The sequence below is a fragment of the Brachyhypopomus gauderio genome, chromosome 1 (genome assembly GCF_052324685.1).
Source record: "Brachyhypopomus gauderio isolate BG-103 chromosome 1, BGAUD_0.2, whole genome shotgun sequence".
Lineage (NCBI taxonomy): Eukaryota > Metazoa > Chordata > Actinopteri > Gymnotiformes > Hypopomidae > Brachyhypopomus > Brachyhypopomus gauderio.
In genome coordinates this window covers 11,329,576-11,345,656 of record NC_135211.1, presented here as the reverse complement: position 1 = coordinate 11,345,656, position 16,081 = coordinate 11,329,576, and the positions used below count along the sequence as shown (strand labels likewise).

Sequence of the window (16,081 nt, the reverse complement as noted above, 5' to 3'; positions counted from 1 at the left end):
AAGATTGTTCACCTCCAGTCATGTCTGTCGGCGAGCGGTGAGAGGAATAGAATTTGAGAAAGCATGCAGTCGCTTTGTCTCCCATGATCCCTAAGTTATCGCCTAACTTTAACGACAGTCCCTTACTTAGGCGGCGCGGCGGCCAGTCATGAAATTGAAGCGCATTAATTCTGAGCAGTGTGTCACAGTGTCACTATTTCAGCGGGGTAGAGAAGCTCAGCGCACACGAAGAGAATCACCATTTTACAGGGCAGTTTAACGGACAAGAACGCATGCAATGATTTTTAACATTTCTGACTGAATTCGGACTAAGAAGCAAAAATGACGGTGGATTTTGAGGACTGTATCAAAGATTCACCCCGGTTCAGGTAAGACACCGTAGGCTATGCGCATGTTCAGCTCTCAGAAAACCACTGTTCTACAGCCGTCGCCTGTTGGACACGAATTTTCGTGAGTTTTAGGAAACACACTACTTTTGGTAATTCACGAGTCCTGTCAATTTTAAGGTTTAACGAATGTAATAAATTTTCCCTCGCGGATTGATTTTGTGATTCATGCTTTATATTGCCCGTCCGTTTGGAACACAACAATGCTTATGTTTCACCAAGAAACCAGTTGAACATGAACGCGCCTTAATGTGGATCTCGTAGTGATGCATCCAAATTCAAACAACCGAATCATTACTCACAAATGTTTCAGATCGAAAGCTCTCGTTAAATGGGAGCTTATCTAGGTTGTTACTGCCAAACCTAGGTTTGTAATACAAAATTGGAATTGGAATGAATAAGAAGTTGTATGGATATTGACGAATGAATGGAAATGATAGTAGTTATATCAACGTCCTAACATGCGTTCTCGTACAGAATGTATTTGGCTATATTCAACGTAATTCGTGTAAGGGACTGTTCCTTACTGAAGCTACAAGATCGATCCCGAGTTAACAGCGCTAACCTACTGTTTGCCAATGTTGTTACAAGGTTGTTACATTGCATTTTAATGTGGAATATGGTAGTGGAGAGAGTTATTACTAACTATACCATCTTAAAAATAAAAACTAAAACGTGTAATTCCAGTCCGTCAGATACAAGGATCAAGATGTCACATCTGTATTATTATATTGGTGGTCAACATTACCTCCTGACCGGCATTTCAAATCTGTGTCACTTTTTCAGAGTTGTCCCATGTATGATATAACACACAAAAACATGGTTAATTGTAGTTGTAGTTCAACGGTAAACACTTTCATTATAACATACCCTCACACCCTTAAAAGCATGGTTCCAATTATGACTGTTTTTTCTCATGTCTCCTTTATACTCTGGGGGTTGTGAGGTGAGATCATTCTTTTTCCTTATTAAGATAGAATAGCTATGAGGCTCATATTTTGTGGACATCCCTATCTTGCTTACCAAACTTTTCAGTGAAGATACTGACCTAGGTTCAGGGTTTGCCTTTGATGTCCATATGGAATGTCCTAATAAATATGAACATTGGATGCTGGTCTCTGATAAGTTCCCCTGCCCTGAGGCAACTCAAAAATGCATTCTGAGAAATTCAATACGCAGAGATTGATAAGGAGCTCTTAAAAGTTCTTCATGCAGTCTTCACTTTGTAGAGTGTAGGGAGTAAGATGCATGGATGGCCAGGAACCAGGTCTATCAATCTCTGCCTCTCTTCTTCTATCCCTCTTTCAGTTTGTGTATAGGTCATGAGTGAGCCAATCATATGCAGGTTGTGTTTCTGCGTTCTTGTTCCCACCAAAGATGCGGCTAGGGCTTCTAACAAACCCAACGGCATTTAGACTTCACAGGCAAACATGTCTGCCTCAGCCTCTAGAGCCGTGACTCTTAACCCCTCTGCAGAGGGGTCTCGCAGTCAGAGAATCCTTTGAAGGCCATGGGAGGTGGGAGTGTCCATGGGGAGGTGGATGCTCTGAGAAACAGCACACATTCTTCTGATGCATAAAGGCAAACACAACACAGCAACTGGAAGGCTGGTGCCACCACTTTGGTTAATGGTGACACGATACCTTCATGTCACAGCTGAAGTGACACAGGATGGATTGTAGTCATGTCTAGGAAGCCATATCAATGTGTGGTGGGTTTTTTTTCATTGACATGAACAGACAAGGCTACATCCTTTTTGACTTGTTGGTGAGAAAGATATAATTCCTTTGTACTAGTTTCAGTTACTGAGAATGAGGATCTCTCCATGGATCAGAGAGCAGACCTCCACACGTGGCTACTCTACCCATGTGTCTGCTATCAGTCTGTTCACAGGAAGCAGAGATAGGGGAATATTTACTCAAGTGCCTCCTCTCCCTTACGGATCCTAAATGCAGTAACTTGCATTAACACTGCAATTTCAATTTACATCTAAGTTTATACTTATGTTTCATAGTCTAGTGAATATTACAGTATTAGATATAATCTACAGAATCCAGCAGATTAGGACAGATTGTTGTGTATTTTCAGATATGATTGCAGATTTAGGAACAGCAATGTTCATGACATGTTTAGTTTCACCAGTTGTTTTACGAATATTTAAACACATTGCAATGCCCCTGAGCTGACAGGCTCTTGCATGTATAGTATGACAGACAGACAGAGAGACAGACAGACAGACTCCTATGGCTGTTGTGTAATGCTGCACTGAAGTTGAGCCACTGAAAATCTTAAGGAATGCTCTAGAATGATCTTCCCACGCACTGAATGTCACCTGTCAAACTGCCTGATGTTTATATACCTCTACCTTCCTCCACCTGCAGGCCTGAACCTGCCAGATAGCAGGAACCATGCAGGCTAAGGTGGAGCATGGGGGATTATATGCATATCAGGCAACTCGGAAGATCTGTGATTCCAATGGGCAGATGTTCCTGACCTATTGAGAGAAAGTCTAATATGAGATGGGAGGGCCTCCATTGCTTCTCTTACATTCTCTTATTTTATCATCACCAGTTTTTGTTTAGGAAACGTCAGGTTTATGTTAATCAATTCCATCAATTCTATTTACATCTTTTGCCAGCAGACTACATGAAAAACAGAATCAGAGCATGTGCAGAAGTAAATGAAACACAGCACATTGGTAAAGTTAGGTAAAAATCTCAGGTGAAACACTTGTGAGTGCTCAAGTAATCAATTAAGCAGACCAATCAAATGAGACAACTTTGGGAAAAGATTTCAGCCACACTGAATTAAAGGGAGAGGAAAAAACCACTGTTGTACTAAGATGTAAAGGACACAGATCAACAATGCTGAGAGGAAAGGAGACATGAGGACACCAGGAAGAAGGTGGTGACAGCCCATCAGTCTGGGGAATGTTACAAGATCATCTCCAAAAGATTCCAGCTCCATCCATCCACTGTAAGACAAAGAAAGCGTTTACAAATGGAGGGCACTCAGCAACACCACGTTCAGCATTATCAGCTCTGCCCAGAAGTGGACGGCCATCACAACCTACATGAAGAATCAGCAGAAAAATAATCATTCAGGTAAAGGCATCACCACACATCACATCCAGAGAGTTGCAGACCTCTCTGGCTGCATCTGGGTTAAATGTATCTAGAATCAGGCAAAAAATCAATAGACATGCCATTCATGGGAGAGATGTTAGAAGGACGCCTCTGCTCTCAAGAAAGAACAACGTCTGTATAAACTTTGCTAGAGAGCACTTGGACAGACCAGAGGCTTTCTGGAAGACAATTCTCTGGACAGAGTCCAAAATCAAATTACCTGGCCACAATCACAGGTGCCATGTTGGGAGAAAAGTCAACACTGCTTATAAAGAGAAGAACCGTCCCCCAACAGTGAAGCATGGTGGTGTAACTGTGAAGGTCTGAACCTGAACCATCAATTTCCATCAACAAATTCTTATCAACAAATTCTTGACCAGAATCTCCTTCCATAAGTGAGGGAGATGAAGCTGGGACGGAAATGGACTATTCAACAAGGACCCAAAGCATACCAAGGAATGGCTTAAGAGAAAGAAGATTTGTACTCTAGATTGGCCCAGTCAAAGTCCAGACCTCACTCCCATAGAAACGCTGCAGCAAGATCTGAAGTGGGCGGTACATGCCAGATGTTCCTCCAGCCTCTCTCAACTGGTGGAGTTCTGCAAGGAGGAGTGGGCAAAAATCCCTCAAAGCAGATGTGAGACACTCGTTTGTGGTTACAGAAGACGTTTGGTTGAAGTAATGGCTGCAAAAGGAGGTGCCACAAGCTACTAACTAAAATAGTTCACATACTTTTTGAGAGAAATTACTTTTGTTGAAAAAATGATAAAAAAAATATATATATATCTTTTTTCTGTGTGTCCCTTACTTGGAAGGTCTGCTTTACAAATTCAGATTTGGATGTTAATTTCATAAGATTATTTACATTTTTTAAAAGAAAACAATGACCATGTTTGGGTTGTTCACAAACTCCAGCAGCATTGTTTATCAATTAAATGTCCTGTATCATTACTCTGTTTGCCAAACACTTGTAAGTGGAGTTACAACATGTCAGTGTCACACACACACACACACACACACACACACACACACCATCCCTGCCCAATCACCCACATATTAGTAACTGCACATGCCTGTTTTTTATTCACCCTCTCTTGTTCCCCTTAAATACTGAAGCCCACAGGCTGTTGGTGCTGCATGTTGCTGGTCATCCTATGCCTGTCGCCCTCACCACAGCCTGTCGCCCTCACCACAGCCTGTCGCTGCTGTGGAGTGACCGTGTTGCTCAGCCCGTTAGGCCTGGACTGCTGTTCGCTTTCAGGTTCACGTGAGTCGGGTAGTTATGGAGACTGAAGCCTCTCCTTGCAGTGTCACGTCTCAGAATTCTGCATCTTCTAAACAACAGTTTGGGTTCCTAATGAACATGGAGCTGACTGTGAAACTGCCATGTTCTATTACTGAAGAATTAAGAGTAGGTAGAATGACCTACCGCATGACCTTCTCATTAGTCTTTATCTCCCTCCCCTCTCTTTTTCTTTCACACACACACACACACACACCCACGCCCACAACCTCTCCTCACATGAAAGCAGACCAACACGAGTTCTTCTGCACACATTAAAAAACACAATATCACTGTCACTCCTCCTGGTATGTGGTGTCATGCCAGTTGGTCCATTCAGTTTGGAGAGACATCTGCCATTTCATTATGGCACCCAAAACGCATATTTATCACAGAATCTCGTGTAGACCACAGATGGCATTCCGACCGCAAGGTTTGCGCAGTGTCGGTAGCATATGAGACGATGATCTCATAGTGCACCCGACGAAACAGGCTGGGCCGGTTCACAGGCAACCTCACGTTCAAGCTCTTTCTTGCCCCGCACATTCGGCAGATTGCGGGTCACGACCCCAGAGCGCAACGCATGATTCTAATGAACGCTCTTCCTTTATTGGCATTCTGGACTGCAAGGAAACATTTATGACTAATGACAATGCGTGCAGCCCTGGCTGGGGTGTGTTATCTGTATACGGAGTGTGGATCAACCGGGACTGTGATTTTGGGTTCAAGGGTGTTGCATTTTGAGATGAAATGCGGGTTCAGAAGAGCTCTATGTACCTGACATCTGTCATGAGACATGAGACATTTGTCATGTTTAATATTTTGAGTTGAAATTACTCAAATTACTAAAATTTCTCAAATTACTCAGGATGCAATGTGCCTTTGAAATAAGCTGCTCAAAGAATGTATAAATGTTTAGCTTACAGTGCCATGCAAGACAGTGAGGTATTACTTATTGCAGTAGATTCGTCATCACTGGCCGCCATGGCAACAGGCTTTCTAGGTTGGAGGTAGATGCTGGCTTCTCTGTGTGTGCATGTGTGTGTGTGTATGTGAATGAATGAATGAATGAATGTTCGATTTATATAGCGCCTTTCTAAATACCCAAGGCGCTTTACAATGTGTATGTGTGTGTGTGTGTGTGTGTGTGTGTGTGTGTGTGTGTTAGTATGTGTGTGTGTGTGTGTTAGTATGTGTGTGTGCACACATGCGCATTCATTAAGTCTGATGGCTAACAACTCTATGACCTACCCATGCTGTGGCACACAAATACACTGGTCCAATCAGAACCTGCAGTTTCCTCTGAAAAATGTGGACGGTTCAGCTGATATGGGTCCAGTGGTCTTTAGGACACTTTCATATATCGTATCCTTCAAGCCTTTCCTTAATGGGGACTTTGTTAGAAGTAGCTATTTATTTGCTACAGAAACAGTGCATTTTTTGTTCATGATTGCAAAATATTTAAATGTAAAGAAGATGGGGTGTAAGCCTTTACCCTCTAAGTGTAAAGCCCTATTTCTTATGGTTTCGTATTTCATATGGGTTTACGTCCTCTGTGTTTGATGTATTTATGTTGAGCGTACTCCTGTCATGATACACGTCTGTATGGCATTGTTGTATTCATACAAAAGAGCTTTAAGACACCCTAAGGTTTATGAATGTGTTTGTGTGTGTATGTGCGGATGGTTGTCTGAATGCAAAAAAATGATCAGATGAAAGAATACAAGACTTGTGGAATGGTATAAATATGAAACAAAAATATGTAAATATAAAACTACGTGAAAAGTACATGAAATGAAAACTCAGAATGCAGTGTGAATTATATTCTGAATTGTATTATTTATAAATATATTAAAAATAATCACTCAACTTTTGATGTGGTGATTCATGAGACCACCCAAAGAAAACTCCTGGAGTTATTTGTCAGGATGAACAGATTGGGTGATGTTGTGGTGAGCTTTTTTTGGACGTGTGTGTGACATCATTCTGGCGTAGGTGAGCAGTGCTGTAATTGTTGTTATACTATGTTATGTTCAGCCCTATTGGGCAGTCTTCATTGGAGATGATTTCTCCTGTCGGGGAGGGACGGGCTGTGCTGAGGTGGGTCTAGAGCAGTAGGATTTCCACCCTCAGTGCTTAGCATTTCAGCACGTGGATCATTCATCCCGATCTGCTTGAGTTCACTGAAATGAGATGCTGAAGAGCTGATACATCCAGTGAAGTGCAGTATTCCAGAATATCAGTGGTGTGAGCCAGTGTTTAAACATGGCCACTGATGTTCACCCAGGACAATGGCCTGGCACAGTCAGGGCTTCATTACAGCAGACTTCTCAGGTTATCTATGATTAGTCTGGCAATTCTACATACTGATGATGCTTGGATTATCATAATAATCATAATTGTCTGTTGCTCCAGGTTGTTAGTTTTGTGTAAGAATGCGGCAGGTCTTTGAAGATGCGAGATTACCAAGAGGTGCAGTGTGTTTTGCCGTGATACAGGAGCCCATCCTTGCAAAGGGTTTGAGCTGGGATGCAGGATTAGCTTAGAGCAGCTTAGCTTGTCCTCATGCTGACCTCATAGAACTTGCAATTGAGAACTTTGGGTTGCCATGTCCTACAGAGACCTCTCAGGAAGACACAACTGAGAAACTTGGGTTGCCAGGTCTCATAGAAACCTCTCAGGAAGACACCACTGAGAATGTTGGGTTGCCATGTCCTATAGAAACCAGGAAGACACTATTTAACCACGGGCCAAAAAGTAGTTCAAGAATCACAAACACCATCGTGTTTGTCTTTAGCAGAGAGACCTAAAGTCTGTTGCTGAGTCATACAGAGCAACGTAACATCTCATACCTTGGCGTAGACAATACAAGCTCTGTGTTCCTGTGCACCTTTAAAAAAACACAGTGAAACCGGAATGGTAGGCCAGTGAAGTAAGTGTCTTGCACTTGAGTGATAAGCACTTCTAGAAAGAAGGCGTGACTTCTAAGCGCGCGTGAGCGTGTGTGTGTGTGTGTGTGTGTGTGTGTGTGTGTGTGTGTGTGTGTGTGTGTGGGTAGGGCGTCCTTTCATCCACTGCCACACAATAAGAAAGGAATGTTTTTCATTGATTGTTTATTTTTAATTGCCTGTCAGGTGAATTTACTGACTCATAACACTGATTTCTCTTGAATGACATAATCTGTTATTTATCATATAACTGTATCTGTTTAGTTCCTCTAAAGAAATTTCAGGCAACACACCATAATACCACACCATGACAACCAGCTTCAGTTCTTCTTCTAGTCCTCCCACAGCCATGCTGTGAAAATAATGATGTAAAATGATGGTCATTCACAAATTCTACTGAAGATAGCAATGCCTTCATCATCATCATCCACACAGAGGCTGCAAAAAGGGTAACATACTGTATGTTAGCTCACATGTAACAAAAGAACGTAAGTGATTTTTCAGGGAACGGAGTGTGGACATGATGGGTGGACATGATTGCATGTTTCTGCTGATCAGGGCGGCCTGTGAGTTTGAAATCTGCATTTTGGAATGAGGCCATAACCGAGTCCAGGGGTCTCATATTGATGACGCGTTCAAAAATAGGCCAACAGGTTTTTAATGTAGTATAGGAAGATTAATTCATACTCTAATGGCTTCATATATAATATTAATCCCTGGAGATGAGATTCACAATAGCGGTCTCCTTTATTATGGTTACTATGGATTCAGTCTTGTTTGTTAAATGCTTAAATTTCGGTCTGGAATTTGAACACTGCAATATCTTTTGAAAGGTGGCCATCTGATGTAGATCTGTGAAAGAGCTTGGTTTTAGATGACAGTTTCCTGGGTGTGTTTGTTTAGTTTCTAAACCATTTTTGCAATACATTGCACTATGAAGACAAATACCCAGACCGCCTCTGGTTAAATCCATCTGGCATTGTCAGCTTTTTGAGAGATGATGGTAAAAACACAGAGGTGCCTGCTCATGTCCGAGCTCGAAAGGTAGTTCAGTAGAACATCCGTTCTTCGAGAATTCCGCCAAGTGGAATTCCTGAGTAGCCCACTGAGGCAGCCAAATGAAATTTTGTCAAGTCATTGTTTTGTTATTAAACAAATAATAATATTAAGTCTATGCTGGTAATGGAGCCGCATATTTTGTCTTGGACGTTCACAGTTATAGCCTGTTGTCCTGTGCACTTATAGCCTTAAATCCTGTGTAGTTATAGGCTGAAGTGCTGTGCAGGTATAGCTTGAAATCCTTTGTAGTTATAGGCTGAAATCCTGAAATAAGAATATGAATTCAGTCTAAAATGCATGCATGTATATGTTACATACATGAGTCATGGTCCAGACGTGGGCCAATGTCCATTGGCCATCTGGTACTGTTTTCTCAGTGTGACTGTCTTCAAATTGTCCGTGACTTTTAAAAAGTTTACTTTAATCACCCATCCTGTGTAAATCACATGGACAGTCTGAAGAGACCGTGGCTGCTTCCTGGTTTTTTTGACTGTAATGGAATTTTGGCAGTGTACTATACACGAGACTGAAATCCCCCTAAAAACAAAAAAAAATCTTCCCTCAAAAAAGTTCCTTCCATCATATTTCAGTCTTCTATCTTGCCATTACTAAAACAAACGTCTGGGGAGTTGTTGTAGAGATTAGTAGCTTGGTAGACTTCTCTACCAAACCCAAAATGGCTGGATTGCTTTGTCAGGTTGTTCTGCCCACTGGTCTCAGGCATCCAGACGCTGTGTGGAGAGGAAACCATGTTGCCACGTGCCCTTTTTCTTTTTGCATCTTTGGCCGCAAACAAATCACCCAAAATGTGCAGATGGCTAAACAGACTATGGCATGAGGAGCCCATGTGAAACTTGGCCTTTGCTAACATGGCCTTTGCTAACATGGCCTTTGCTAACATGCTAACTTCACAAACTCTGACCCAAAAAATGGTTTGAGCAACAGTTGAGGCAGATTTCCTGAAATCTGCTCTAGCATCTGAAATTCAGCAGTGTAGCATATTGTAAATTCAGCAGTGTAGCATATTGTAATTTGCTTGTGTGCAAAATCTTTGTAAAAACGTCTTTAAGAACCACACGTCATTTACAATAATAAACATGCAGAACAGATGTGTGCATTTCAGGCTAAAATAATAATATTTCCATCACATATATGCCATGCCAGTAAATCCATATTTATACAGTCAAAGATGTGTAGGCTATGTGTTGAATAATAAGTAGCAAGTCACATGAATCAGAATCACTGTAATTTGCCAGAACTTGTCGAGTCTAGGAATTTGTTTGGGTATGATGGGTAAGATGGGTAAGCATCACACAAAAGCACAGTTTACCCAATGTACGTAGTAACAATGATAAACATGCTGTTTACAAAATGAAGATTTACAGTATATACATTTACAGTATAAAAATATTTTGCATGCAATATATATTCAAATATGTGTGGCTTTGTAACACTGTGTGAGGAGAGGGTGTGAAATTGAGAGTTTTGTGAGCTTCAGAATATATCTTATCTCTAGAAACTATCAGCTCTACAGCTGTAGTGCTGCTGGAGTTCTGGTTGCTTGAGACACATTATGTTAGGAGATGGTCAGTGTCAATTCTTACCTTATCTGTTTGTGATTAGATCTGTATGGGTGAGGTCGTACTGTCACTGAGAGGTTGCTGGGATGAGGTCATTGGAGTGTGGAGAGTGGAGGTGATTTGTGAGCTCACAGCCCACACCGCACCTGCGCTGATAGATTCACCAGCTCTCGAATGTGCCGCTTAGAGTTCGGAGGTCACAGAACTACTTGCGGATGGACCGACTGGACTCCTTTTGGAAAAGTTTGCTCAGTAACAAGTTGGAAACGATTAAGTTCTCTGAGCTAAACAAACACTGTTGTGGTGCATGTGAGACAGAGGTCTAGATATTCCAGGATGTACGGCAGGCCCAGATGTATGGCATATCCACAGATCTCTTCACTCTGAACGCAAAGTGAAAAGGATGTGTGAAGCAGGCACAGACTTTGGGTCTCTAAAAACCAGCCGTTCAAATGTCACTACTAGTGATGATGTAAGTGCAACAGAACTGTCCATTGAGCTAGAGGAGGAAAGGATTAAATAACTTGTTTTATAATAACCGACGTATATAAAGTTATGATTATAAGTGATTTTTACATGCAGAATGCTTTGCATGTGGGTGTTGTCTGCTGAAAGGAGGATTTGCATGGTAAGTTCTGCCTTGTTACTGTGTGGGTTTGTACCAGAATATGCCCAGCCACTTCAGAGTTCTTCCTCTCTCTGTCTCATCAACATTTTCATTCATTCATTCATTCATTCATTCATTCATTCATTCATTCTGGCAAGAGCCTGTACCTCTCCTGCTTAAACGCATTGCTCGGGAGTTAAATAGTCACATGCTAAATTGTCACGCATACTCACAGACAACACATAAATAAAATAAAACGTTCCAGTTTGCTAAAACGGCGTCTCGTTAAAGTGACTGACAGGAAGCATTTTCCGAGGGCTTAAGGACTCTAGCGTGTGCGTTAAGTTTGGTGTTATGCAGCAGCTGTTTGTTTTGATAGCTCAGTCATCTGGATAGATCCTCTAAGAAGTGTGCAGTCTTCTTTATTGAACATATTACCAAGTCCACCAGATGGCAGCTATTAAGGCACTGTTGATTTGCAGTACTGACCTTCCCATGTGCCCTTGCAGTGAACAGTGTAAGGGAGTGTAGACGTGCTCTGCCTACCTCGCGTATTACTGTCAGCGCTGCACATCTTGGTTGCTTTATTTCTCAGACCCAGCCCTCTCTTTTGGACACCATCTATAATGTACGCCTTTCCAGACCGTTCATACTTTTCATTAGTATATATGGATTTAGGGTTAGGGTTAGATTTATAAAGGTCATTGGTGTATCTGTGGCTTATCTGTGTGTTTTTCTCTCTGGTTGTTGGGTGTATTCAGATGAATTCCTTCTTAGTCATCTGTCCCAGACTTGTGTGTGTATGTGTGCGTGTGTACGTTTGTGCGTGTGTGTGTGTGTGTGTGTGTGTGTGTGTGTGTGTGTGTGTGTGTGTGTGTGTGTGTGTGTGTGTGTGTGTGCGCGTGTGTACGTTTGTGCGTGGGTGTGTGTGTGCATTTGTGCGTGGGTGTGTGTGTGTGTGTGTGTGTGCGCGGGTGTGTGCGTGCGTGTGTACGTTTGCGTGGGTGTATGTGTGTGTGTGTGTGTGTGTGTGCGCGCGTGTGTGCGTGCGTGTGTACGTTTGCGTGGGTGTATGTGTGTGTGTGTGTGTGTGTGTGTGTGCGCGCGTGTGTATGTTTGTGTGTGTGTGCGTTTGTGCGTGGATGTGGGAGTCTTATTCTTTTCTCCCACCTCCTGGTGTTCCTGGCTATTGCCCTGTAGCTTAAATTACACAAAGAAATACATCCAGCTTTGACATTGCAATGTGAACCTACCCACTTCAATTCTCTGACCGATGTCAGCAGTTACATCTTATTTTAAACTGGCCAGCACTGAAGGAATTTCATGAGACCAAAACAAAAAGTCCCCAAAACCTTGACACGTTGCAGCGGGTTCATGCGTTCCACAACAGGATCATCGGTTTTCCGTGAGGACCCACCACTGGAAAATCAGAAGTGCCGAGACATGGTCTTGATGGATGGGCTCAGTGGCCGAACAGAGGCACACGCTCCCCTCCACGTCCGATTCCAGGCCCTGCGTGCTCTGTGGGGTTGGACCCAGCACGGCTGCCGGCAGGACCGAGCGGCTCTGCCGTGTCTTAACAGCGGAGGAAAGAAAGAGCAAAGGGGTCGTCCGAGCTCCGCAGGAGTCAATCACTGACTATGGCTCTGCCTGAGGTTTCAGGTGGGTGCAATGGATGAGACTGTCTGGAATTATTTGCTAGGTTCTGACAAGGCCAGAAAGCAGGATGCAGTGGCTGGGAAAGTGACTAAAGGACAAAAGGTCACCAGGAGAGATAATGAACGTGCTACATGCCTGTTGCACTGATGGTAATTGAAAGTTGGAAGGATGCCAGGAGTGTGGCTGCATGCAAACACACCCACACACACACACACACACACACACACACACAAAAATTGCCTGTAGCTCAAAACATCAGCTTTAGATGATCACAAGTTTATTTTATCCCATGCCTGAACGCTTAGATGTATACACACATTGTCAGACCTGTATCATGCACATGTGGTTCTGTTAAGTTCATATATTTGCTGGTTCTATAGCTTATTACAGACCACCGTGTGTGTTTGTGTAAGCCTGCATGGAGAAGTTTCACTGTGTTTTCACCCTCTATTTCTCCTGAAATGCAAAAAAAGACCTTCATCTGGCTGACGTGGGCCAGCAAGTCATAGTGTTGGTCCCCTCGGCCCACGACCAGCTGCCCTGTTGTCAGATTACAGCACACAGCAGAGTCCTGGCACGACGTGCGCCGGTGATGCGTGCTTCACACGTGGCTCTCGTGGTCAGTCGTGTTCGCAGCTACAGCTCATCAGTCTTACACGCCGCCCTGTAACTCAGAGGAACGTCCTGTGCCTTCATTTCTTGTTCCCGCCTCAGGAAAGCACATTTTTTACTGAATATCTTTCAATAATAGTTTCTGTGAGAACATCTGTGTCTTTTTAAAACACTCACCTCCCAGATGTGCAATGAGCGGACGCACGTGCTGAGATACGGTGACCTCTCTCTGGCACGAAGGCACCGTGGTCCTGGGAGTCTCGGCTGTGCTCCGACGGCTGCTGGATTCAGCCTCGCTGTCCGTTACGAGGCTCCCGTTAGTGGCGTCATGTTCAGCATGTCCTCACAAGATGGATGACCCTGGTTCCAAAAGTCACAGGCAAGCTGGGTGTGTTTACTTACAGTTCCAACGGATGACTCAGTTGAAGGTTTCGGAACCAACCAGTTCCTGGAGGCTAATGCAGTTTGACTCAGACAGGACGCCTTTCTCTCTCTCTCTCTCTCTTCTCCCTTCGCTGTGGTGAAGACATTCTCTCTAGAGAGAAACCAGGAGAATAATCGCGGCCAAGATGTCTACAGACCCAAACTCAACAATCCTGTAGCTTGTTGTGAGTTAAGGAGAACCAGTTCTTCTCATTCAGTCTCTCTCTCTATTTTTTAAGTCAAGAGGCTTTATTGGCCAGACTGTACAAAGTACCATATTGCCAAAGCATCGAAAAATGTTTATATTTTTAACATAATAATAATAACAACAACAAAAATAATAAAAAGCACCAACAATAATAATAATCTCTATGTATTTCATATATTTCACTCTGTATCTCTGGCTCCAGGTCTTTCTTCACTTTCCTTCACTCAAACCCAGTGACATTTCTGGGTTTATCTAGGGTTTTGGTTTGACCCAGCTCACGCAACCCCCTGCCAACACAGTTACCCCCACCAACACCACCCCCACCAACACCACCTCCACCACCACCTTTTGGTAACAGAGGCCTGTCCAGCCTGTTTGCCTTGAGATGCAGCCTCTGGTTTTGCCGTGTTTCAGGGAACAGCGCTCGTTTTTTGGGGAAGGGCTTTGCGGGGCTTTTTAAGTTCAGTAGCATCACTCCACGGTCCCAGCGTGTCTTTGTTTCTGAGGATTAAAACTGAAGATGTGGCCTGTGTATTCTTGCCGACATTCTTTTTGGCCAGGGTGATGTCTTCATAACTGTTCAGACCTTTTTCTGGGCCAGGGCGATGTGTTCATTAATGTATAGACATTCGTTTGGGCCAGGGTGATGTGTTCATAAATATATAGACATTCTTCTGGGCCAGTATGATGTGTTTATAACTGTATAGATATTCTTCTGGGCCAGTGTATTGTGTTCATAACTGCATAGACAGTGATTTCTGATGCTTGGCTGGAGAACAGGAATGTTTGGAGTGTTGAGGACCACCCATAAACAGCCCCCCCCCCCCCCCTCTCTCTCTCTTTCTTCCACTTACAAAATAGGCAGTAAGTTTATGACATACAGTTTTTGGTGTTGCCTTGCTTGCTCAGATCCTCAGGTAGACACCTCTACTCCACATTCAGTCCCAGCTGCAGCCCCTGCACACTGCTGTTTTTCTTATTGCAAACTCCTGTGGTAACCTGATCAGAGGAGGTTCAAAGTTTTCTCTCTCTCTCTCTCTCTCTCTCTCTCTCTCTCTCTCTATCCGTCTCTCTGTCTGCTGCTCCTTCTGAGAGGTAGTCAGACCACAGGCTCTCCGGTGGAGGTTCAGATCATCTGGCTTGCGAGCACACATCTCATGGGTGGCCGCAGTGCGGACAGCTCCAGGGTTTGCTACCCTTTGGTGTTTAGTGTGCCATTTTAAATGTCCTCCTAGATTATTTTTTATGATAGGTATAACTTGTGTTTATGGTCAGTTGGTATTTGCTAGTTTGTGATGGCTATCACTCATGGCAGTAATACACAAGCAAGTTTGATTAATAGATTAATACATTTAGTAGAGTTTAGTAGTGATATAATAGTTTGGAAAATGTTGGGTTACGGAGTAGCTTTCGTATGTGTGTATGTGAATGCTGAAGTGTATGCTCAGATACACTTTTACAATCCTAACTGAATAAATTACATGATCCTACAACATACACAACTTTCCTTTAGATCCCCTAACAGTTTCTAGAGGCAGCCACTCAGCAGGGGGTCTAGCACACCCCACCAAGCCGATGACCAAATCCAACTTCTCAGCACAAGAAAGCTGACCTCAGATCAGTTTGGACTTGTCATATGCTCATGAATACCAAAATGAAAGGGCACATCATGCAAATAGCTGGCCCCAGGTTTGCTTACCATTGGCTGGTGAGTTCTCCAAATTGCTGTGTCTATTGGCCAGCAGTGGAGGTCTGGATAAGGGGTAGCATGTCCTTCATGGTCATGGGAAACTGTGACTGAGCAACAGTCTGAAATACACTCATCTGGAGAGCATGACAATTCTCAAGTGTTTCATTCCAAAGTGAAAGGGATCATAAGTGTAAGTAAAACAGTTCCCAGGGAGAATGTGTGTCCCATCCCAATTAAGCATGCTTCCGAGACATGTCCACTGTACATGTCTACATCTGTCAGTGACTACCCTAGACCATAAGCCAAGATGTTTGTGGTAGCTGGTTTTTATATATTTTACATTGTACATTTCCATTACAATGGCAGAGATCTGTTTGTCATAGTGTGAAAACAAAAGAAAAATGTAATATTTTATTGGGCACTCTTTATTCTAAACTGAATGTCTGGCAGAAACAAAATATGCGTGATCTGAAATGCACAGTGGCATCTCTGGTAACAGGAG

The 16,081-nt window shown here is 43.1% G+C and overlaps 1 protein-coding gene across 4 annotated transcripts in view; it reads left to right on the top strand.

Annotated features, from left to right (window-relative positions):
• Nucleotides 1-65: 65 nt before the first annotated feature.
• acap3b (ArfGAP with coiled-coil, ankyrin repeat and PH domains 3b) overlaps nt 66-16,081 on the top strand; it is a 50,510-nt gene continuing 34,494 nt past the window's right edge. The window contains exon 1 of one of the 4 annotated variants that reach the window (XM_076994262.1): nt 66-368. In XM_076994262.1, coding sequence (XP_076850377.1) covers nt 322-368 — 47 coding nt within the window. In that variant the 5' untranslated portion in view covers nt 66-321. The remainder of the gene's footprint in view (nt 369-16,081) is intronic. The other 3 variants (XM_076994202.1, XM_076994341.1, XR_013126749.1) reach the window with 3 other exon arrangements.